General features: G+C 41.3%; 6 protein-coding genes across 8 annotated transcripts; 3 read left to right on the top strand and 3 right to left on the bottom strand.

Moving 5' to 3' along the window:
- The first annotated feature begins 5 nt into the window (after positions 1-5).
- Positions 6-2,191, top strand: mettl26 (methyltransferase like 26). Its single transcript, XM_020642829.3, has 6 exons — positions 6-336; positions 586-748; positions 1,252-1,311; positions 1,455-1,522; positions 1,700-1,778; positions 1,911-2,191. Exons 1-6 carry the CDS (start codon positions 143-145, stop codon positions 1,965-1,967), a joined length of 621 nt encoding a protein of 206 aa, XP_020498485.1. The 5' UTR covers positions 6-142; the 3' UTR covers positions 1,968-2,191.
- A 151-nt stretch (positions 2,192-2,342) lies between these two features.
- On the bottom strand, positions 2,343-5,263 carry wfikkn1 (WAP, follistatin/kazal, immunoglobulin, kunitz and netrin domain containing 1). The gene is made up of 2 exons (XM_020642842.3): positions 4,458-5,263; positions 2,343-4,330 (listed from the first exon to the last, which is right to left on the bottom strand). The coding sequence occupies exons 1-2, from the start codon at positions 4,722-4,724 to the stop codon at positions 2,813-2,815; spliced, it is 1,785 nt and encodes a 594-aa protein (XP_020498498.1). The 5' UTR covers positions 4,725-5,263; the 3' UTR covers positions 2,343-2,812.
- Positions 5,264-5,992: 729 nt separating this feature from the next.
- On the bottom strand, positions 5,993-11,982 carry LOC109990641 (ras-related protein Rab-40C). 2 transcript variants are annotated; one of them, XM_020642818.3, is made up of 7 exons: positions 11,634-11,982; positions 11,320-11,540; positions 11,168-11,228; positions 11,017-11,077; positions 10,860-10,937; positions 10,436-10,658; positions 5,993-8,389 (listed from the first exon to the last, which is right to left on the bottom strand). In XM_020642818.3, the coding sequence occupies exons 2-7, from the start codon at positions 11,471-11,473 to the stop codon at positions 8,091-8,093; spliced, it is 876 nt and encodes a 291-aa protein (XP_020498474.1). In that variant the 5' UTR covers positions 11,474-11,540; positions 11,634-11,982; the 3' UTR covers positions 5,993-8,090. The 2 variants fall into 2 exon arrangements, with proteins under 2 accessions (XP_020498474.1, XP_020498476.1); XM_020642820.3 differs by having other exon boundaries at positions 11,736-11,982.
- A 1,328-nt stretch (positions 11,983-13,310) lies between these two features.
- LOC109990640 (inositol 1,4,5-trisphosphate receptor-interacting protein) lies at positions 13,311-16,908 on the bottom strand. 2 transcript variants are annotated; one of them, XM_065953357.1, is made up of 2 exons: positions 16,813-16,908; positions 13,311-16,450 (listed from the first exon to the last, which is right to left on the bottom strand). In XM_065953357.1, exon 2 carries the CDS (start codon positions 16,436-16,438, stop codon positions 14,609-14,611), a length of 1,830 nt encoding a protein of 609 aa, XP_065809429.1. In that variant the 5' UTR covers positions 16,439-16,450; positions 16,813-16,908; the 3' UTR covers positions 13,311-14,608. The 2 variants fall into 2 exon arrangements, with proteins under 2 accessions (XP_065809429.1, XP_029134955.2); XM_029279122.2 differs by having other exon boundaries at positions 16,731-16,883.
- zp3c (zona pellucida glycoprotein 3c) lies at positions 13,355-14,454 on the top strand. The gene is given in 7 exon segments (XM_065953403.1): positions 13,355-13,613; positions 13,616-13,667; positions 13,745-13,786; positions 13,788-13,823; positions 13,900-13,992; positions 14,068-14,141; positions 14,315-14,454. Coding segments are annotated over 7 exon segments (630 nt in total). The 3' UTR covers positions 14,389-14,454.
- Positions 16,903-23,100, top strand: LOC114920744 (calcium homeostasis modulator 1). The gene is made up of 5 exons (XM_065953366.1): positions 16,903-17,226; positions 17,387-17,495; positions 17,837-18,907; positions 19,581-20,176; positions 21,500-23,100. Exons 4-5 carry the CDS (start codon positions 19,628-19,630, stop codon positions 22,010-22,012), a joined length of 1,062 nt encoding a protein of 353 aa, XP_065809438.1. The 5' UTR covers positions 16,903-17,226; positions 17,387-17,495; positions 17,837-18,907; positions 19,581-19,627; the 3' UTR covers positions 22,013-23,100.
- Positions 23,101-23,884: the final 784 nt, after the last annotated feature.

Genomic DNA, 23,884 nt, shown 5'->3' with positions numbered 1-23,884 from the left:
AGTGGACCATTTTTAGCTGAAAAACAAAACATTCGTAGGTGGTGTTGAGTTATTCAATCTGCACTGACGTATCTCAGGAGCACTGGAGTGGTTGCGCACACTGTACCGTCTAACTCGACAGTTATCCCCGGGGTTTGGCACGATGCTGAGCGCCGCTGCCGCGGAGAGAAACAAGGAGCCCATCCTGGCAGTGCTCCGGGAGAGCGTGAACACCGGGAGACCCCTGCAGGCTCTTGAGATCTCCTCTGGTACCGGGCAGCATGTCACACACTTCGCTCAGGCCCTGCGGAATACAGTTTGGCAGCCCTCCGAGTATGACCGACAGTCACTAGCCAGGTAAACGTAGGTGGTATCTGTGCGTAATGTGTAGCGTTTTCTTATGACCGGCTTATAAGCTCGGGTATTAACGGTGATGATTAAATCATGCGTAGCTAACTTTAAGAAAGGCAGTGACCATGTATTTTGGGTATTACGGTAATTAATTTAGTACACCTGATAAAACACAAGCGTTGTTTGTTGGTAAAAACGTGTGGTTTGTTGGAGTCCGCCAGCATTAACAATAATGTCCTTTGTTTCCATTCTCAGTATAGAAGCGTACAGAGCTCACTACCAGCTGCACAATGTGAAACCAGCCATCCACCTGGATGCTTCTCTGCCCTATCAGTACTGGGGAGGCATCCAGACAGAGAGCTTAGATCTGGTAGTTAACATCAACATGATCCACATTTCTCCAATGGCTTGCACAGAGGTAGGACTGCTTATTTGATAGATGATTGCATTCATGTAAAGCTGGGATTTTTCTTAGATAACCCCCAAAACACAAGGTAGGCTCAACTGAATGAGCAATTGCAATTTGTGGCTATTCACTGTAGGAATGATAAATTCACCACTAAGCAGCATAATAAGATAAAATATTAAATATTTTGTCAGCACCTGCAAACATATCAAATCACAATGCTTATGGCATCAGTCTCCATACATAACTAAACATTTTATTGGTTTACATTGTGTGGACTCCTCTGCTCATTTTGTGGTGCCACATACTACCGGACCAAATAAGGCTATCGTCGCCAAATCTTGGAGTGTATTGTACTGGGCAATGGGGTTTGATTTCTTATGCATGCAGCTCTTCATTTGTAAGAGAGCGATTGTGTTATTTCTGGAGGGCTGGAGTAGGTGTCATTCCTCCCACTCAGCTCCCACCACATGTGATGTAATCCATTACCTTTTTGCATCTCTATTCTCATCTAGGGTTTATTCAAAGGGGCTGGGGCAGTGCTGAAGCCACAGGGTCTTCTCATGACATATGGGGTGAGTAAAAAAAAAAGAAGCTATTTTCATGCTGTTATAAACATATGGTACATCTTCTACACTCATGCCTCTGTTTTCAAACAGTTAAAAACATTGACATCCAACATTTTGATTGACACAATAACATCTTTTCTTACCCTCAGCCATACGCAGTAAATGGTCAAATCACCCCTCAGAGTAATGTGGACTTTGACTACAGCCTGCGGCAGAGGTAAAGTGTTTGATGAATCTTTTTAATGCTTCAGACAAGTTAGTTGTATTATTAAAATAACTGATAGGTTGAAGTCTATCCTTGTCAAACATATGTGCACGTTTTTTTTCATCCTTCATTCAATAAATGATGCAAAGGTGACTGTGGGATTAATAAAGACTTCTTTGAATCTAACAGGAACCCAGAGTGGGGACTCAGGGATATCGCCTTCCTTAGTTCTATAGCACAAAGAAGTGGTTTATTCCTGGAGAAAATAGTAAGTTGTCAGGTCCTTTACTCACCCCTTATAAATGTTTTCTCTGAAATGTAAAAAGATGAGAATATAATCACTGCTTTCATGTGACTATGGGTTCACTGATGTGTGAAATCTCCATGTTTTCTTTGTTAGATGGACATGCCTGCAAACAACAAGTGTCTTCTGTTCAGGAAGGAGAGTTTGGTGTGAAGGATATTTTTCTGGGAACAGACCAGTATGGGAGAAGGACGGTCCAAATCGCCTTAACTTAGACTTGAAGCTCAGACACAGTGCCAAAAAATTTCAAGAAACTGTTAAGGAATCACCAACACGTATGATTAAGCTTCATTCAGCCAGGACTGAAATCATGTAATCTCCTATACAACATACTTCTGTATCGCACACTTGAGTAAAATCAATGAGGCTCAAATCTACATGTTGTCTGTGTTCTATTTTTACTATGAAACAGCCGTGTTCTCCTTTTATTGCTTCTTTCAGTTTACAGAGGCTGTTAGTAAAACTCAGGTAGCAGAAGTGCTTTGCAGAGGGAGTTATATTCAAGTAAATGTGCTGTGTATACGACATTGCAGTAATACATTATAACAAAAGGGAAACTATGTAAAAAACAAATACTAATAATAGCACAGCACTAGAAAACAGAAAAATATAACAGGTTATACACTGTAGATGTCCAGTATTGTTAGCATCACAAACTAGGCAAGTTGGTTAACTTATGTGGTTGCTATTCTTTTCAAAATACAAAAATACAGATTAAGAAGTAATATTTAACAGAAACCTTATATATTTAAACAAATTAAAAAAGGAGCATTTCAGCAGGACTCACAACATCTGGAATGTCCAACAGTCGGTGTTGTAATGAATATAAATTGTACATACTAATGACCTCACCTGGCTTTAGTAAACATATTGAACATATTTTTATAAAAGTAAATAAATATCAGTTTTCCCTAAAGCAGTTTGGATGCTTTTCTTTAGTGCTAAAAGTAAACACAACTACAGAGCCTCTGTGGGCTAATGAGTCTCAGTTCTGGGACCTACTTTGCCTCACAGGTCTTTTTACCAAGAACTTCCCGCAGCTTCTTGAGTCTGCGTTCAGATATGGCTCTCACATAGCTGTCTGATTGGATGATGGCCATGCCGTCCTGAACTACACCCATCACCAGCAGAGGGTTCTCCTCCATGGTGATGTTGGGGCAGGGGCAGCTCCAGTCTATCTTGGCGATAGTCACCTCAAGGTGTTTGGTGTTGAAGAAAGTCAGGTCCATCTTTTCATCTCTCAGGACCTCCTCCAAGCTGAAGCGAGCTAACCCAGAGTCCAGATCTTCCACCAGCTCTGTCAGACGCCCCACAATGGCAAAATCACTCCGGCATAAGCTTGGAACCATTTTCCCTTTCGCTCTGCAGGTCTTACAAGGTTTCTTTTTCGCTTGAGGGCAGTTAGCCTCACATTCCCGCTTTGTGGCGAAGCTGTTGGCATTCCCATGGCAACCACCATATGCAAAGGCTTGGCACTGTTTCATGACGGAATTCCAGGCCCAACGTGGCTCCCAGGCCTTGCAGGGGCCCTGGACTGCAGGCAGCAAGCAGATCCCCATCCCTTCTCTCTGACAGGATGCCTTGCACTCCTCAAAAGTCTCAAATTTGTTGCGGCTATCTTCACATCCGCCATTGCTGAACGCCATGCAGGAACCAAGTTTACTGTCATAATACCAGTCAACATGCCGCTCACCACTGCACACTCTGACGTCTACTTCAGCCAGACAGTCTGCGGGGGAGAAAGGGCGCCCCATGGGCATCTCAGGGTCTTCAGAGAAATCATCATCAGCTCGCCGGATGACAGACAGTGGGTAGTCTGCGCGAAGAACTCCCACAGAGTTACGTGCGATGCAGGTGTAGATACCTGTATCCCACACCTGGGCGTTGTAAATCACAAGCTGACCAATGTTGGTGATAACCACATTGCCATACATCTGGTCAGGCCTCATGACTAGACGTTCACGCCGCTCACTCTGCTTCTCCCAGGTCACATCAGGCCTGGGGACTCCAATGACATCACAGTGGAAGCTGACGGTGCCTCCCACGTAGATGGACGAGTGGTGAGGGTTGGAGTACAGTGAGGGGGGCAAAGGGTCCTCCTGGGAGGATGTAGGCGTGGGGTTGGCTGTGGTGTCCTGAGGCAGTGGACTAGTGTTAGGCCCTGCAAGGTAGAAGCGGCAGGTGACCACAGTCAAAGTCACCCCTTGGATGCAGGCCTCTGCGTCCATGTAGCAGCGGTTGAAGTAGGTGAGGCCATCTGAGGCACAGGTGAAGTTGGGCTCTTTCTCACAGCGGTCCTGGCACTTGCAGATAGGCTGTCCATCCCAGATGTCACATATCGCTCCCTGCTGGCTGCAGATAAAGCCCTCACAGGTAGCTGTGGAGTTGAGGGCATCACTTCCTGTTCCTCCACCCTGCCCGTCTGGCTGGGCAGCGGTGCCATCAGAGAAACGTGCAGCCACACAGCTGTTGAGGCCACACACGTTGGTGCAGCATTTCTCAAAGCCAGCACAGTCCTGCGCAGACATAGTGCAAACATGAAACAACATTTATAAAAATAAAAAAAATAAAAAACGAATTTCAAAGAACCACACGACACAACCTTAATAATAACAATGAAGGGGATAACACAAATAATATCACCTCGTCGACGTTGCATTCCCTCTCGCAGGTGCTCTGCGCATCTACCCAAAGATTGGAATTCAGCTTGTTCGGACAAAATCCTTCGTGGTCAACATTGGATCCTGCCACACTAGCACCTAAAGAAAGTTCTGGTAACTTGCAGACGCAGAGTATCAAGAAATACGTACGTATCCATCCCAATACAAGTGTATTAGTTTTGGATTCATTGTGCACAAATTTGTCGTTTTCCCATCCATCCTCCGAAAGTTTTAGAGGGTAACTATACATAATTGCTCTTTTGCATGAGTCGCCCACCAAGTAATTCCATTCCTCCTTTAGATCTTCAAATCCGAAATCAAAAAAGTCGATTTATGCACACAAAGTCCTCCGTTTTGTGCGTAAACATGGTGGATATTAGTTTGTGCGCAGATCTGGGAGTTCAATCCAAAAGTAGAAGACGCGTCATGCGTCCTTTAAAGAAAATATATTCCAAAAATGCAACAAACAAAAAAAATGCGTTCGGGTTGGCTGAAATATATGACTTGATAATCAAAACAAAACTCCTGCGACAATAGGCAAACTCTCATTCAGGTCGATTTCCCCGAACATCGAAATACGAAAGTGCACAATGAGAGAGAAAGACGCAACATCAGCCTTTCAGAGTGTGAATGGAGGTGGAAAGGGCAGCCCCTCATGACCGCCCCCAAGCTCGTCCAGTGTCTGAAACTCTTATGAAGCAGCACCATGCGCCAAGCAACTGGACAAACATTGTAAAAACATCAAAGAAAACGTGGCATGGTGGTGGCAAGCTGTCCCAACAAGACTGCGCACACAGCTACACATTCCGGTGAGAAATCCAAGGTTGGGTGTGTCCAGACAGATTTTATAGAGGTGTCATTCATAAATATGTTAATGAGCTATTTTCTTACAGAGATGTTGGGGCTGTGGGTTAAATGTAATAATCATCTCGAGTTGTGTATGTCCAGGTGTTTTACGCAACCCGACACTTGTGCAGATTTGTGTTTTCTGCACCAATCGAAGAGCAAATTGTGAAAAGTTGAGTGCAGCGCAAAGCGTGAAACACAAACACTGGGCGTGCCAAATCACGTCTAGAGAAACATGTTGTTTACGTCCGTCTTGTCTAGACGTCCCTCAATTTACCACCGTCCCTCATTCACACGGAGCTCAGAGATGCCACGGTCAGGTGGGAATGCGTAAAGCGCCACATTTTCAATAGTGTGCGACTCATCTTTGTCCTCGCGCGGCTCCGAGGCGATGAGAAGCAGCAGCCCTCATCTTTTCATGGGAGGTGACCCTGCAACCTTTGGGTGACTTTTGACCGCGCCGCATTCAGGCGCTGCAGCAATGTGCCGGTTATCCAAAACTGGCCAATACCGAGAGAGCAGCTAATCAATTCAGAACCCCCCCAACCGGTTTTATTGCACTTGAGCACCGGTGGCCCCGGACTGGACAAAGGGTACAAAATATTCCCACAACGACCTTGATCAATGTTCGAAGGAAAATGACATTGCAGCTTAGCACACACACGAGAACACTTGAAGTTTCACCCTTTATTGTGATGGCTGACTGTTTGCAATGCAGACAAAAGTTATTATTGATCCCGTACAAACCTGTGGGCACACCGCTCTGACAGCAACAATCATTATTCAAAGTTTACACTTAGTGCTTAACAGTATTGTTAGACTTCTATACAGATCTCTCAATACTCTACAGAAATCAGACCCCAGAAGAAAACATGCACCACATCTGTATGCCCTTGATGAGCTTATCACGGCCCTACAGCCATGACACTGGGAATGTTAGAGTGGACATGGAGCTCATGTCAACCTGAGGTGGAAAGCAAAGCAACGATTGATAGGGAATCAATGGAGCTTGTTATGAAACAGACTGAAATGTATATTGAGGTTTCTTAATGAGCTCCAAAAGCAAATAAGAGCATCAGAAGAGTGACGGACAATTCCTACACAGTTATTATTAATGCCTGAAATCACTGCGGGGGAAAGACAAAGTGATAAACTGCTCCCTGCAGAAACAGCCTTTGTTCACATTTTCCACTGAAAAGAGTCTCACTGAGTGATACACTTGATAAGATACTTCTTGGAACTTCACGTAAAACTGGAGATGAGAGGTACCACTGTGCACCGCAGGGGGGCAGCAATATTGAAAGATGCCAAAAGTTCCTCACAGGAGATTTAAAGAAACACATTTTATTTTTAAAACAAGACTTGCTGTGTAAATTCTGAAGTGTCCAAGTGGATCTGGCATAACATGGTTCAGCATTGTTAACCAACAAATACCCACAATACATTTCCTCCTGCCATCTCACCCCTTAGAGAATACAAGTTAGCTTGAGCGTTAAAAACTACACGTTCTCCCAACGAGATGCAACGTTCAATAAAAAATATCAAAGCAGCAAATATAACCAATCATTTCCACCTCAGATTCTTTGAATTCCATTTTTTTTTTTTTTTACCACATGGCCGCAGAAGAGTAGAAGATGATTATTGTTTTACATTCATAAATACATAGAAAATACAGATCCAAAAAACAGTCCAATTAAAATACCATCCTCACCACACACGGTTTACAAATGAACCAAGACACAGCTGCAGCACTTTCTGAAAGCAAACCGCCGTGACTGAGCAAACAATCTGTACATCACTTTGTAAAAGGTTTCTTTATCAGCACCAAACAATCTCTGAACTGCACAGAGAGTGGGAAGAATTAAACAGATGCTGTTGACGGTTAGAGTGATGATACAACTGAGGATATTAGATTAAGAGGCAGAAATGGCCTGAGAAAGTAAACAGAGCGTTCAAACCAAAGATTGATGGTGACCGAGGGTCCATTTATTTGGTGCTGGGATTTAAGGACACCGTAGGAAGTCTAAAAAAAACAACCAAACTTGGCTCGACTTTGCTGGACAGTATCCTCATGCTAGACATTGATTATTGTCACAAACATTTCTCAAGTCTAGTACAGATCTGTTTGGGAATCTAGCCCTGCTCTTCGTATGACATTCAATTGAAGCCAGCCTTATTTAAAGCTAATCGGAGTTTTAAATAAGCAGCTCAGCACCCTTGAGGTTGCAAAGGGAAATTTACACAGAAGACAAATAAGTTGCAGAGAAAAGCACGTATCCCAAACATTCAAGACATAACAAGCATAAAAAAAGCTCCTCTCAAAGATCAATTACCAAACACAGACCAGAACATGGAGCACACGCAGCTTATTTACAACTTCAAATCCATTTTTAAATACGTTAGTCGTCCATTTCCCAATAAAGCAGGCTAATGTCCCTCCACTCGTTTGTAGTGTTTTCAGGAGAGTTATAATCCTTGATTCACATCTGTTGGTCCCAGCGAAACCTTGTAGAACTTGATCACAGTGAGTCTCTGTAGAAAGGAGTACAGGTAAACAGACATCCACAAGATGGCACCAGTAAGTGCAAAGAGAACAGAAGCCGATCCAACCACCCAAGACAGTTCCAGAGGTCAGTCATTTCACTGCTATTTCCATCCCTGGAGAAGATTCCTGTTGGCTCTCCACGCTCCTCGGTTGCCCGACGACCCCTTGGAGCAATGACACCTTAAATCCTGGCCTCGTGAAGGAAACCATGAGTCTGCTCCTTCACTATGAAATCTTACAGTTCCCTTTAGAGGACGATGATGAGTTCTTTGGAGGACTCTGTGGAGGCCTGAATGACTTTGATCGTTTGAGACTGTTTGCTTTGCTGCCACTGCCACCGCCTGAGGCTGCGCTGTTGGCCACCGAGTAGGAGCGTCCATGCATCATGACTGCGTTCATGCCGTTGGCCATGGAGAAAGACTTCAGGTGGGACTTGATGGCCACAGGGAGGGGCAGTTTGTCGATAAGGTGCACGGGAGTACAGGACACGATTGAACGGCAGCACAGATCTTGGAGGCTGAAGACTGTAAACCAAGAACAGAGAATGTGATGTGAGAATAGATATAAGATCCTCCCTGGAGTTTAATTGCTACAGTTTTTAAAATACCTGTTTTCAGTTCATCCAGAAACTTCTCTGAACAGGCCAATGCCCTTTGCCACATAATGTTTTTACATTCTGTCACTTTGCAGCGCTCTGATTTAGTTTTTTCATGCTTTTATCAATATTAAGGGTTTCTCTCATTAATCTGCTGCACTTTGGTCTTACTCTTTTGCATCCCATTTGAAAGCTCTCAAACAATTTAAGCAACAATATGTAGGAATTTGGTCTAGTGCGCTTTGGCACCTACCAAGTGGGCACACATAGTACTGTTACACCTCCCCCTCTTAGACAACGTGTATTTCTTTACAAGCAGAGGGTGCGAAGCTGGTGAAGGTGTTGTGAAAAGCTGAAAAAACATGCCAACTGACAAGGTACGGCAATATTACCAGATTATGTGCAAACTATGACTCTGCAAGCATCTTCAGCCAGTTGTTTGCGAACTGTTTGCATGTAGAGTGTATGTGTATTCAACTGTTGCTGTGATATTTTTGGTCAGTGGCTAAATTTGCTTCATTGACGAGGGTAATTTATTATGCTAATTGAGAGAGGTTTGTAAGTTCCAAAAATATAACGCTAACTTGAAGATGCACGAGAAAAGAGATAACTTTTTGGCGTAAGATGGATGTATCTATTTATTTGTATTCAAACCTGAGACATAACTTGGGTTAAAAGACTTTCTGCATCCAACACAGCTGCTACACATGAGACAACTCTGACACCAAACGTCGCAATCTGTTTTGTCTAATATCTGCAGAGATACACTCTGCTCAGTCACTCTCTCTTTTTAGCTTCATCTGCTCTCTTACCCTCAGCCACTGTATCAAACAGTACTCATTGTGTATGAATTAGTGCCGTTAAGCTGCACGCACTTCTCACAAGACGACCTCGGCTCGCTGTCAAAGTCACATACTGCAGTAGACAGGAGAACGAGGTTGTGCTGTGGACATGGGAGAGACGCTGTTCTCAATGGTGGGATGATATGGTGCTATTAAATTCACCTTTGAAACTACTATTCTAAGGTGGAAAGTTATATATTGTTACTTTTTATCTTAAAGCCAGAAATATTGTTTTCAAAGATTCCAGATGCAAGTTCCACCATTTTTCAACGACTGTGTCCTGTACGTGTGTGCTGTTATAATCTGGTGCTCTTTGTCATGCTATTTGAAATAAACACAACATACTAACCTTATGAAAGGATAAGTGATCAGTGATCACTCTCATCACAATTTTGCCCCTAAGCCCTACTGACAAGTTACATAACCCACCTTATGGCTCTTGGTTACCTCTGGAAACAAATCAGAGATGCGCCCTTCAACAGACACAGGCTCTGTGAGCTAACCAGGTAGTGAAATGGCTGATGCTACCTGTCCTACCACATGGCCCCTTCTGACCCCAACAACTCATCAGTGTTGGACTGATGGACAGCCAGAGTCAGGACATCACGGGGGAACACGTGTATCTGAGTAAAACATATAAAAGTAAAAGCTAACGGCTATAGAGGTTGCAACTTTGTCAGGCAGGAATTCTTTGAATATAAAGTAAAAATCATATTAAGGTTTAACTTCAGCATAGTGGGGGACCTCGATAGTTGCTTAACACGGTTGACTTATTTCTCAGAAACAATCTGCAGTGATCTAAATGGCTTTCACTGGGAATAGAATCAATGAGACAGAGCGGGCTGTGGAGTATCCATAGTAACAGTGAGACTGTTTCTGGGAATTCACAGTTTTTAAAAAAATAAAATAGAATTTCTGCCATGTTTTTGTCAGGTGTGATAGCGGAACAGTGCTTGGCAGCCGGAGAGGAGCCAGGGCACTTCCTGAGTGTGAGAAGCATGTCTCTCAATAACAGAGTGTGAACCCAGAGTTTCCTTCAGGGATGAATAAAGTCTATAAAACTAAAAAAAACAGACAAAATGATAAATCATCTGACCAAAGTGGTACGAATAAAAATATATTAACACGCTCACCTCTGTTGGGCTTCCAGAATTTCTCCATCCCGTGCCTCATCAGCACAATGCGTGAAAGTTCTGTGAAGGACTCGATGACGTTAAAGTTGCACAGCGGACTGACCTCGAAGAAAGTCATGCTGTTCTTCTCTGCATAAGCCCTCGCCTGCTCGGTTGGCACCTGCCGCTTGAAAGCCAGGTGAAGCCTGTTGCCCACTAAGATCCTGGGTACACCTGGGGCGTGCTGTAGGGAAGAAACATTCATGAGGCTTTTTAAGCAATGCTACCAAATTCTACTGAATCCACTAAAACATGATTTCTAAAAGATATTCTTCCAACATGTGGCATTGTTAGACAATGTTTTTATGCAGGCACTGATGAACAATAAGTCCCAGAACTGTTTCTGACTTCTGTAGTTCTTCAATAATGGGTTTCATTTGATTACCTCGTCAATTTCCCGGATCCAGCGATCGATGCCATCAAACGACCATCCGTTAGTGATGTCATAGACCAGCAGGATGCCCTGTGAAAGAGTGCAAAGTGTTGTAATAACAACATTAGGCGATTAAGTTTCTCAGGGTAAATGAATAAGTCCTTCTTACCTGGGCTCCACGAGAGTACGACCTGAAGATTGTGCAGAATCTCCCCTGCCCCGATGTGTCCCTGTTGGGTTAACAAACACGAGTATGTGAGCAGGCCAACATGTTGTGACTTGACTTCAGATTGGTTATTTTATTTAAATGAAACACTCACCACAACTCAAGTTTCACTCTTCTTCCGTCCAGCAGAATCGTGGTTGTTTTGTAATCAATGCCTGTAGATTAGAAGTGACACACACAGTATGTGTTGATACTAGTTCATCCGTGTTTCGTACACTCTGAACTAAAGCACACAGATGTACTCACCGCTGCTGTATGCATAGGGAGACTCCACTGATCCGTCTTGTAAACTCTCTAAGATCTCTCCTTTACCTACGTCGCTGTCTCCCACCAAGAGAAACTTCAGGAGGTAATCGTAACTCTTGACAGGACTGCTCTGGGTCCCCATCATCCCACGCATTGGATCCGGATCACCGAGAGCTTTATTAAGCTCACCAGACGTCCACGATGACTAACCCGAGCCGGTCCTATGACCCCACACAGAGAAAACGTGAGCTCAAGTTAGACGACCACCGTTTGACGTTTACCTGAAACAACAAGCTAGCTGGTACATTACATACATTTACATTAACCCTCCACTAGTCTGTCGTCGATCACATAAAACTATGTCCTTACAAGGGTGCATATAAACCTTTCCTCGTATGTACTTTGAGTCCACACACCTTCAACGTTACTGTTCACGTTTACAATCAAAACAAAGTGCTGTTAGCCTGTTAGCTAGCTCCTGAAAACAAACTCTAATACTGCTTTGTAGCAAAACCCGGGGATACGAAAACAAACGACGCTGTTGTTTTCTATATTAAACGACACCCTGCTTAACAAAAACGATCGTTGCACTTTGTTAATTAATTTTAAAAAAAAAGCCAACATGAAATATTAGCTTCCGAGTACAGCGTCTGGTTAGCTCAGTGGACGGATTTGGAACTTCCTGGTGATGACGTCATCAGCTGCGTAAGATCCTGTTTAGATTTTAAGAAATATTTATATTATATAAAATATATATAGTTATATTGAATTTATTAATCTTGTATGGGAAATATTATTAAAAATCTTTACATGAACTGAAAGACAGGAAGGAGAGAAAACACTGGACGTCTGTGAAAGCAGACAGAAATATGTTACTTTCATTCTTTTAATTATGTTTTTGTTTATATATTTATGTATATAGTTGTATATAAATATATATTTTTTTCTTTTCTTTGTGGTTTGTATGTTTGTACCTGTCATTTGGGGTATTCAGTTAGGCTATATGTGCTGTCACTTTATCTAAAAAAAATAAATTAAGAAATAAAAAAAATGTACAAGTCCACAAAAAGCAATTTAACTTACAATATTTTAAGAAATAGGATGCTTGAGCCCAAGATTGCTAAATATTTCAATTTGTTTTTTAAGTAATTGATCTTTACATTCTTAAATGTACACTCTTAGCGCTCATCAGTAATAGGACATGTAGCCTGAGAGGTACTTTTTTTAAATCAAAGCTTCGTCATTATAATATTTAAAACTGTTACACAGTATTTGTTTTGTGCACTCTCTTTCATATAACCACACATATATTTTGTTTTTGTAAACGCTGCTGTGTAGGATCGCTGCTAACGAAGTTTCGTTGTGTCCTTGTATACAATGATAATAAAGAATCTAAGGCAATAATGTATCAATCAACCGGTAAATTGATGAATCAACAGTTCGGTAAAGGTGGAGCAGTGGAGCCTGTTCAGAGTGATTATTGTTGGTCACCTCTCATTGGCTGTCCTTGAAGCTGGCCTTGAAATTCTTCACTTTCAAATTATTGTCATTGTGAGTTTCCTCTTGATCATTGCAGGTTTTTCCGCTCCTACCAAGTTAGCTTCCACCCAAAACTCCAGTGAGGCACGGTATTCAAAGCACTCCAACCAAAGAGCAGTTACACCCTTACTCCTCAAAATTATATGTTTTGAGATGAATCCTAACTAAAACATTCAGCAACTTGCTGCTAAAAGTGTTGTTTCGAACCTGCTTATTAGATGTGGTGAATGGGTTACATTCAATTCTTAAATTGTTCTGTTTTTTGGAATTAAATTACTGAATTGATTTTAAGGGGAAAGAACAGATATAGGTCCAAAACTTTATTTCAGCAACATTCACACCTGTAAATGACTTGGGAAAGTTGCCTTCAGCATCTGTTCAATAATCAAACGATTCACCACATCCAGAAGTTCTGTCATCACATATGTATCTAAACACAGAAAATGCAAGCATTCAGCGTTAACATGTCCAAGTTTATTTAGGAATCCGTCACTGCATGTTGATACTGAAGATTCAGACAGGAATCTTTTTTTCAAGAATTGTTTTCACACTTCACTATCCTCATGAATTCAAAGCAGCAGCACTTTATTTGTACATGTCGACTCCTTCAGTAATGTCTTTCTTTCCTACAGGTTCAGGGAATGAAATCACTGGTGATAAAACCTACACACTGGGCCAGCCGATGTACTTTGAGGCCAAGCGACTTTCAGCCACTCCAAGGTATGGAGCTCAGAGGATGTATGTGAACAAGTGCTTCATGCCCAAGACCCCAACTCAAGTCCTAAATATACAGTCATCGACAACTATGGGTAAGATTTACGTTTCATTGTAAGTTTGCTCTGTCTCTTGGTTGTTGAAGGTAAAAGTACATTTTCTCTCTCTGCAGCTGTATGATTGATAGCAAGCTGACTGTGCAGTCGAAGTTCCTTGATTTTCAAGGATTCCGTTTCATCTTCCTCATCAACACAGGTATGTAAAAAGCAAGCACAACAGATCCTTTTATATCAAATAAAATGCAAGCTAACATTGACATCATGTCTTTCAACAACTCTACATGCACTGTGAGCTGTATGTGGGTATGCTTGCACCAACTTCAAGTTATAAGGCCTGCAATTATGATGCAAATACCAAAAAGTGAGTTGACTCTCTGAAGCTTGCCACTCAACTTTGCAACCGTTCATCCCTGACTAAACTTGTGTTTTGTTTTAGGTGGAAGGAGGTGTACGGTGATAACTCCATGTGCACCTGCTGTGATTCCTCCTGCTCCTCGGCATCATCCAAGGGTAAGTTTACAGATCATGGAAACGAGTCTTAAAAGTGTGTTTAAATGAAATTCTGTAACTGTACAAGATTCAACAGCCTAGCAGGTTAAAGTAAATGCATGTGTGCTTATCCCGTGAATAAAGCAATCATTGTAAAATGCCTTAAAACCAATTTCTACTTTTGTTTACTACAGCTTCTAGGAACATCTCCACTCACTCTTGGAATGTCGACGTAAGGATGGAGAGCTGGACTTTGAACCCCAGATGAAAATGGATGATGACACCTTAAATCTGGAGGACCCCGACATGGTGGAGCATAAAGAGTTCCTAAACTACTGGGAGCATGATTACTAAAAGATTGTTCTGTGAAGTGATACAATTTTTAAATACAAATATCTGCTTATATCATGTACCTGAAGTTTGTATTTCATTATTAAAAATGCAAAACATTCAAACAGAGAAAGGTGACAGCAATTGTACACTTGGGTTCAAACAGAACATTCAGCATTGTCAACACACTGTTCAATATAATCATGTATTATCACATGAGCATTTTTAAGCATTTCCTGGAAATGCATCAGTGCACATCTGTAGATACAGTTGTGAACCACAAGGGGATGGAAGAGATTCACTGACTCTGCTTGAGTAAAGTAAGCAGGAAGTTGGATAACCGTCCCCGCTAAAGGGTTCCCAATAAGAGCATGGTGCAGCAGCTTTTTCTGAAGGCTTCTCTCCATGAAGACCAGTAAGTCTTGCAGCCTATGAGCCACCTGCTCGGGTTTCCACTGTGACGCCTCTGTGGTCAAAAGCAGATGCATCAGTGTAGCTCTGAAATGAAATTCCTTGAGGGCACTACTTCCTGAAAGAGCTGTTTGTCTCCTGTGAAGGAAACTTACAATTTCAAGAATTTGACTGTGGCATGAGTTCTCAGGCAGACTTTTGGAAATGTTTTTGAAGAAAGAATCCTCATAGTTGGTCAGGGAGAGAGTCCAGAAAGTATCCAAGTTTGTCGGGGAGCAAGGAGTGATGAAGAAATAAGCATCATTGTTGAATTTAACCACTGGATTCATACTGAAGCTAATCTTCTTCCCTGATCTGAATCGAACTACCAGAGCACCCGGCGCATCAATGTAACGTATATTAAGTTCAAATTCATACTTGTGTGAGATCTGTGCCCATGCCTGTTTGACGGTGCTCTGAAACCATCTGATTACCTTTGACTTTGACAGGAACGGGGAGTCTTTCACACAAAGCGGGTCATCAAAAACATCACAAACTTTCACCTTAACTTTCTCTGCCCCACAATGCAGCAGGCAGACCATATCATCATCCTCTGCATCGGGGGACTGACAGGGGCAGCCATCTGTGGCCGCCCTTTTTTCCAACAGCTTTATTTGACCGCATACTTGCATATCTAGCTGCAGGTCACTTGGCTGGTTGTTCCCGAACAGAAACTGAAAACTGCATGGATCAGGTGGAGTGAAAGGGACGATGATGTTACACACATCCACCATCTGGAAGTCTTCAATCACCATACCACCATTTTTGTCACTCACAGTCCTCATGGCGTCCAAGAGATCATTTGCAAAACCCTCCAAGAACTCCTCTTTCCACATCTTACTAGAGGGCACTCTCACATATTTCGAATGAAATCTTTGTAGAGTGTCTGTGTCTAAAAGTGGCACTTGAGCAGCAATGCCTGGAAACAAAAAGGTTTCTTCTTGATGCATTTGAGAGTTTCTCCCCAGGTATTTCCTGAAGAAGCGAATGATGGAAATTATGGAGCATGTGTTCCATATGTACCAGATGAAATCTCTCTCCCAGGCCGCATCTGAAGCTTCATTTTCGGAAGTCTTGGTGTGAAGGTGTGACTGTTCTTTCGAGCTGAGCACCACTTCCTCAGGCTTTACTCGTGTCCCCTGTGGTCTGTTTAGGTCTCTAAAAAAGTCATCAGCCTGGACGTCTTCTCCCGTCTTACTCTCCATGCCCATCTCTGAATTTCCCTCTTGCTTATGGTGAAGTTGTGAAGTCTTGAGAGCGGTCACATCCTCCAACATGTGAGGTTTTTCAGCCTGATATTCTTCCTCGGCAATGTTTTGTCTATCATCCAGAGGCCCTTTACTGTCAGTATGTGTCATTTCCTCATTGACAGATTCCATTTCGTGGTGCACTTTCTCACCGCTCATCTGCCGCCTCTCTTCATTATTCTGCATGCCCACTGAGGTTATATCATCCCATTCTTGGACCCCAGGGTCATCTCTCGGACACGTTAGTAGTCCAACAGCCACCACAAACACACGCAACAGAGTATCTTGCATCTTCACGACTGCCTGTGAACACATCAGAAGCATTGGCAAATGTTAAAAATGGTTTGTGACAGTATATTAATGTTCTTTGAAACGTAAAAAAAAAAAAAAAAAACACTAGACGAGAAAAAACCCTGCAATCATACATAGAGTATTTTATGAGGAAAAGATGCACAGGAAGTAGGAGAGAAGCTACGCCTCGATTGCTGTCAAGCATCTCTTTTCTTTAGTCCTTTGATAACATTGTAGATCAAACACCTCCACATTAAGGCATAATATATTAAAGAGCAAACAGTATACGCACCAAAACAAGCGATGAATTTTCTCAAAAACGCAGCATGACGGTGATGCTTGAATTGCTGCAAAGGAGGAAGAAACAGACAAACCTTGCACAGCCACAGTCTCAGTGATCTCTTCCTATTTTAGAAACAGTTGTAGGTTGTCTGTCGTGACTTATTTCCTGCACACCCTGCCCATGTGCTCTGCTGTAATCATCTTCCTGTGCAATACACAGAAGAAAGCAGATAGCACCAGACTTCCTGTAAGCTTATAGCTACATACTCACAACTGCATAAAATCAGCTATACACGTTGAATCACTGAGTAAATCATAAAAAGTTTGAAGGACAATAGATTATTTGATGAGTATGAAGGATGATGCATTAGGTTACTATTGTTTATAAAAAAACGTGCATGAAATGGTTTGTGTGCTTGAATAGGAGAAAAAGTAAGCCCCTTCCTTTTATCTTTCTGTGAGCTTCTAACTGGTTTGTCGGGTTCTGCCTCAATCAATGGGTGCAGGTGAGTTCAAAGTATTATGTAAAATATCAGTAAAAACAAATCCCTTGGAGATTTTACAATCTTTTTATTTTGCATGTCATAAGCTTTTTCACTTTGTTTTATTTGGTTCTGAATAAACAAATCGAAAGAGAGAGAGATTCACCTTCCACCTCCTATACAGCAACCAAATGTTCCTGGCCAACCTGCAGATATTTGAATGGTTCCAGGCCACCTTTGCATGTCTGGATTGCAACAACCACAACTAAACAACACTGAATGCACATGTTCAGGTGAGTTGATTAACAACATACTATTACATAGCAAGTAATCAATTAATAATATTTTTACTTGTAAAGCATCAAATCACAACAAATGTTATCTCAAGACATTTTACCAAAGAGCAGGTAAAAGACCTTACTCATGGTTATATTGTCTGCCAATGCCCAACATAATTCCATCATGAGCACTAAGCAACAATTGTGCTACAATAATAAGGAAAAACTTCACTTTTTTTAACAGGCAGAAACTGTGTAGTAAATGTGTTTGTTTTGTTCAGTTTCTTGCATATGTTTTGCATCATCTGAGATCCAAAATAAACAATTTTTCATCTGATCAGTTTCACAATTTACAGAAATTCTGGTCGGGTTTCTCATGGAGGTGTTGCTGGTGGGTCCTGGGTCTAGATGAGCTGAGAACCTCCGGCTTAAACAAAGGACAACCTGCGAACACTAGATCAAACGTTTTATATTATAGCGCAGCATATTTGACTTCTCTTTACATTTCGTTTGTTCATAGTTGATATTATTGATCTTAATTCTTATTCTTAGTCAATATCATCAATCTACTTGTCTATGTGTGCTTTACTGTTTGTTTTATACTGTTTGTTATCTTATATCTGCTGTAACTGCTGTAATTGTCTACTGTTTTGATGTCTGTTTTTACAATGCTGCTGTTTCACATGTGTTAGTTCAGAAAAGCTTAACCAGGGACAAGGACTGGTTATTAGCCCTGGCTAGAAGTCCTGCATACATTGCATTCGTCGCACTTTAATAAGAAGTAACAAACATGTATTATCCCTGGCAAATAAATTGATTAATAAAACTAATCAGAGCAACAACAACAGTGAATAACATTTATAGCTACAATGTCAGTATGTATTTATGTATTTTAAAGGCTTCTAGGGACGGGTAGTGCAAAGGAGCTCAGGCTATAAATGCTGTGTAGTCTGTGGCAATGGTTTACTTGCTACATACATGTCCCTATACAAATAAACATGAAGTAAATAAATAATATAATGGTAAACGTATGTGTAGTAGTAACAGCTAAATATGAAAACAGACTGTATTGATGATGAAACTGGGAGGGTGGATTATGTTAATAAAAAGTAATCAACTTAAATATTGTAAAGAGTAACAGGGTTGACTGGAGATATATTCTGAGTGTAAGTCGTTTTCTGTAAAGAAAGTGTCTTTTCAATGAGTTGTTGTTGTCACGCCACACTAAACACAGGTGCTTGTGCAGGGAGGGGCTCGGCGACGGATGATGTGGTCAGCTTTGAATATCATCACCGAGAGTTCGAGAAACACCTGACACTCAGTCAGAGCCACAGGCTGATATATATCTGCTTTAGTTTATCCCAATGGAGATCATCGCTGCATGACCTTTACTCTTTCTTTGGCCTTATCAACTCTGAAGAAAAAAGGTAAGCGTGTGAATCTGGATGTGAGATGTTCACATCAACATCTTCTGATGACTGTTTTTATTATTATTCTCTCCATGTAAAACTGATGCAAAAAGAGTAATAGCACTTTGGAAGCTTGTGGGTGACATTCGGGATTCTGGTACTGCTTTCGATTGAGGTCACTCTTCTAAGGGTTTTGGCATTGTTATAAGATAATAAATCAGTTTCTATTGCTTTATAGAACACTAATAACCTGCAACTGAAAAGAAACTTGGAAGATGTCGGATAATGAAAAATCTTCCTGGCTGAGCAAAAAGTATTTAAAAAAATGAAAAGGTTCCGAGGATCTTGACTGAGGTTCATTTAAAAACAAATTATTCACACGTTTAGATTGTAGTAAACACCACTTGTAAAAAATAAATTTAAAAAAGTCATTAACTTTCATTATTGATGACTCACCTCTTTCAAAGGCTTACCAGAAAATAGAAAAAAATCTCTTGGCCCTCGGCTAGAAATGATTTATTAAATTTCTCCTTCAATACAATTATCTTGTTTATTTATTATATTCATATAAGTTGAACATATTGGCCTTTAAATACATTTTGTGTTGATATATCACATAATACAGCATCCATAGTTGCCTTTTCTAGCACCTTTCTCTGAGAGATTTCCAACTCTTTCTTTCTTTTTACAGATTTGTTTTTTTTTCCATCTGAATAAAATTGAACCACCTCTCCCAAGATGGATAAGTTTCGTATGATGTTCCAGTTCCTCCAGTCCAACCAGGAGTCTTTTATGAATGGGATCTGCGGTATCATGGCACTAGCTAGTGCACAGATGTACACTTCCTTTGAGTTCAACTGTCCCTGTATGCCTGAATACAACTACACTTATGGGATCGGACTGCTCACCATTCCACCTATCTGGTTCTTTATGTTGGGTTTTGTAATGAACAATAACGTGTCAGTGCTCGCAGAGGAGTGGAAAAGACCCACAGGGAAACGAAAGAAGGACCCAACAATCCTACGCTACATGTTCTGTTCAATCACACAGAGATCCTTGATAGCACCTGCAGTATGGGTGTCAGTCACCCTGATGGATGGGAAGAGCTTCCTTTGTGCTTTCAGCATCAACCTGGACCTTGAAAAGATTACAGGGAATTACAGTCTGTTTAGGGGGATGTCAGAAGCAGAGAGGGTGAGACTGCTGGCACGGATTCCATGCAAAGACCTGTTTGACCAACAAGAAATAAGAGTGGCAGCATCCCGATACATCAAGTGTTTCTCCCAGGTAGCGTGCTGATTGTTTCCTTTAATTTTCTTTGAATGGTTGTAAACTGAGGCATCAGACAAACGTGCTAACTCAAATGAGACTTTTTAAAGCTCCTGTGGCTCCTGTGAGGACACTATGGGGATTAGACTAAGGCAAAGGCAGGAAAGACAGAAGAGGTACTGCTTTGGCTGCAGGGGGCGCCAGAAACAACACAAACCAAAAGTTTCTCACAGGAGCTTTGAAAGGCTCTTTCTAAATGCAGGATAAAATGAGGCAAAATGTGAAAGATTCATTTGAATGAATACAGCTAATGCTGCTAGCTAAAAAATTTGTCCAAGTCTTTTTTATTTTGGGGCTTTTTGTGCCTTTAATTGAGAGACAGGACAGTGGATAGATTCAGAAATCAGGGAGAGAGTCAGGAAGGGAGCCACAGGTGAGATTCGAACCTGGGCTCCCCGCTTGGAGGAGCAAAGCCTCCATGGATGGGGTGTGCACACTAACCACTGTGCCACCAAAGCGCTGTCCATTTTGTCCAAGCATTGTCCATTTAAAAAAATGTGGGTGAGCTTAGCTTATTAGCTCAACCTGACATGACATTAACATCAGAACTATAGAAAATAATTCAGTTGTTAGAAGAATTATTTCTAAACTAGGCCTTTTGTCAAGACCAGTTGCAGACATAATGGACCAGTTCCATTTTAATGCCACATTGTATAACATAGCCTAATGAGACGCTTTAGTAGAACAGAGCCATTGATAGTTTTTGGGAACTATCAGTGTAATCAGATTAAAACCACCAAAGGCATGGACCTAAATTTAGGCAAGGTTCAAAAGTGGGTTTTTATAACTTCATCACAGGATCTGATGACTCAGCACATTTAATATCCCTGATTTATTCCTCAAAAACTGTAGTTAAATTAAATCTCCCCACCAGACTCTGGCTCTGCACTTTGAGCTCTTCAAGCTTTCCTGTGTGCTTATTAAGGCCATAGATAAGCCTTCCAAATGTATTATTCATGGAACTGGGACCTATTTCAATCCATCCAAATACACCCACTCTGTTATTTAGGTCTTTGATCAACCGAAGGGTAATTATTCAAGCGTTAAAGTAACATGTCTCTAAAAAGTCTATTGATACACAGATCTGTGAAACTGTCAGGAAGCTTCAAGAAATGCTTTTCAAATCCATTTTGGACTGTTTGCCTCCCATTGCCTTCAGTATGGTCAGATTGGTAAATTTGTTTTCTGTGTCTATTTTGTTGAAATCACTGGGTTTTAGGGTTTTAAATGCTGATGTTATTTTGATACACCAATATATCTAATTATATCTTTCTTTTACAGGCGTGTGGATGGATGTTTCTGCTCATGATGACCTTGACAGCCTTCCTGATACGAGCTATTCGACCATGTTTCACTCAAGCCGCCTTCCTGAAGACAAAGTACTGGTCTCATTACATTGACATTGAGCGCAAGATGTTCGACGATACCTGCAAAGAGCATGCAAAGAGTTTCGCCAAGGTTTGCATCCAGCAGTACTTTGAGGGCATCAGTGGGGAGATTCGTAGCTTCCACGGTCATCGCTCAAGCAAGTATGACAGTGACGATGAAGACGAGGATAAGAGGAAGAGTGATGAAGAAAAGCTCCTGGGTATCAGGGCTCAGGATGACATGAATAAAGTTTTGTGGAACTGGCACACCTGTAAACCAGCTCTGGCTCTGAGAAAGGACGAGATAGATGGTGAAAACAATGGCCAACTGAATGGAGTGGCCAATGGCGCAGCAAATGGATTTGTAAAGGGACACACCCCTGAGGTGGAGAAAAGGGAATGGGCAGTGTATTACAGTAAGGTCTGAAGAGCTCAATGGACAAAGAAATGCTCTTCTTTCACTCTCAGGACTCTCAGGAATCATTTAAACCCACTTTACATTAAGACATTTGTAATAAGTTCAAAATATAATGTTGTCATTAAGTTAAATTGTGATTAAATGTAAATGAATGTCAGCAGTTTGACACATGATACAATACTCACACCTTATAAACTCAAAATGCCATAATCTTTCTGGTTTAAATACAGTTAGGTGAAATTAGAAAATAACAGGAAAAATGTGTTGTTTCACTGAGAAACAAAAACATTTTTTAAAAAAGCATAAAAAAAACAAGACCATTACAGCATAAGTCTTGGCAAAACAAATCTAAAGCGTTTATATTCTAGGGTTACCAAAGTAGAGCAGCTGTGTCACCCTGTACTCGATTGTGTTTGTGTTGATCTTGACTGTTTGACCACCTATCATTTTCCAAATCAAAAGTCAGAAAGCTTCCTCATGAGTCATTTAGATAAAGAGGATAGCTCTATGCAGTCTAAGCCCCTGCTGCTTAAAGCTTTAAATTTGAATGTGTATCTTTGGATAAAAGAGACTACGCTTTAGAAATGCTAATTTTACTCAAAAAGCCACACTAAACACTCCTGCTTTTAGTTAATGCACCTGTTTGTTTTGCTGCTACAGCCCTATTTTAGATAATGTCAACAAGTTATTGGTGTGTAAGTGATATTGCAGAGTGAGCTTTCTGACTTTGTGACTCCTCTATCATGATGTTAAATCACATTTTAGGTCACAGTGGTATGCTAACTTAACCATAAATGACATTTAAATGAACAGCATGGTGGACTGCATTCAAGAAGTTCATTTTTATTAGACCAAGAAACAAGAGTGTATCAGTGTTATAAGAATCAAGTTAATGCCTTTGCTTTTGAAACATGCAAACAGGATATCATTTCAGATCATTATGCTTTGCAAAAACATGTCTGGCCTTAAAACTCTGACGTTAGCAGACAACCCTAAAATGCTACTGAAGTTCCAATCAGCCAAACTTATGATTTGAAGAAAGTAAGGTTGTACCTTCAAAACAATTTACATGTCACTCAGTAAACAATGTCAACATTTGCATCCCTCTCTTCTCCCTCATTTTCTTGCTCAGTTCCCAGTTTCATCAGTCAGACGCACCTTTTCACTGAAACCCTTCAGAACTGTCTTCTTCGTTTGAAAAAGCCACTAATACTTTCCAACCAATCCCCTACAGTTCACTATTAATAACTTACTTCTTCATATGCATTATTTTCTCAGAAACTGTTGATTTAGTGTGTTTTTATCATATTTCACAAGAGTGTAAGCTCTAACCAGAACAACCATCGTGGACAGACCACCAATGAAAACAATCCTTTAGCTACAACTGAAACTCGTAAACATACAATGCCCACTAATGCCCCATGCATCTGTGCCGTCAATCCAGCTGTTCTTCAGTATTTAGCATTAATGTCATTACTAGAGCTGGAGGGGAGGAGGGAGGTGGGCAGGGTGAATGAAAATGGCATGTGTCCCATTGAAGCCTCTCCCTCCCTCCCTCCTTCCCTCCCCCTGGGGATTGGTGGAGCAGCTCTCCCCTTGACCGTCTCACAGCTCGCCCAGTAGCCCAGCAGCTGTTCTCTCCCTCAGCGAATTGGCAGCCATAGCCACTGGTGTGGGGGTGGACATGCAGCCAACGTCTTTGTCCAAGCTGTGATTTTCTCTATGTTATTTCCCTCTTTTTCTCCTGATATTTTTTTCCATATCTCTCTTCCTCGACTTTTCTTTTTTTGTTATTGATATTTACCACCTCCCCCTCTTTGCTGCTCAACCTCTTCCTCCTCTGCAAAAGAGTGACAAGTTATTTATATATAGATCAAACAA

The sequence above is a fragment of the Labrus bergylta genome, chromosome 1 (genome assembly GCF_963930695.1).
Source record: "Labrus bergylta chromosome 1, fLabBer1.1, whole genome shotgun sequence".
In the NCBI taxonomy this organism is placed as follows: domain Eukaryota; kingdom Metazoa; phylum Chordata; class Actinopteri; order Labriformes; family Labridae; genus Labrus; species Labrus bergylta.
Note: the sequence above shows the minus strand (reverse complement) of the source record. Positions and strands in the feature narration are given on the sequence as shown.

Coding starts and splice junctions, on each gene's coding strand:
- wfikkn1 (XM_020642842.3), bottom strand. CDS start 4,724: ATGTATAGTTACCCTCTAAAACTTTCGGAGGATGGATGGGAAAACGAC. Junction 4,331..4,457: donor GGGAATGCAACGTCGACGAG/GTGATATTATTT, acceptor ATGTCTGCGCAG/GACTGTGCTGGCTTTGAGAA.
- mettl26 (XM_020642829.3), top strand. CDS start 143: ATGCTGAGCGCCGCTGCCGCGGAGAGAAACAAGGAGCCCATCCTGGCA. Junction 337..585: donor GACCGACAGTCACTAGCCAG/GTAAACGTAGGT, acceptor TTCCATTCTCAG/TATAGAAGCGTACAGAGCTC. Junction 749..1,251: donor CTCCAATGGCTTGCACAGAG/GTAGGACTGCTT, acceptor ATTCTCATCTAG/GGTTTATTCAAAGGGGCTGG.
- LOC114920744 (XM_065953366.1), top strand. CDS start 19,628: ATGGATAAGTTTCGTATGATGTTCCAGTTCCTCCAGTCCAACCAGGAG. Junction 20,177..21,499: donor ACATCAAGTGTTTCTCCCAG/GTAGCGTGCTGA, acceptor TTTCTTTTACAG/GCGTGTGGATGGATGTTTCT.
- LOC109990641 (XM_020642818.3), bottom strand. CDS start 11,473: ATGCGTGGGATGATGGGGACCCAGAGCAGTCCTGTCAAGAGTTACGAT. Junction 11,229..11,319: donor TCCCTATGCATACAGCAGCG/GTGAGTACATCT, acceptor TCTAATCTACAG/GCATTGATTACAAAACAACC. Junction 10,938..11,016: donor CGTACTCTCGTGGAGCCCAG/GTAAGAAGGACT, acceptor ACTCTTTCACAG/GGCATCCTGCTGGTCTATGA.
- LOC109990640 (XM_065953357.1), bottom strand. CDS start 16,438: ATGCAAGATACTCTGTTGCGTGTGTTTGTGGTGGCTGTTGGACTACTA.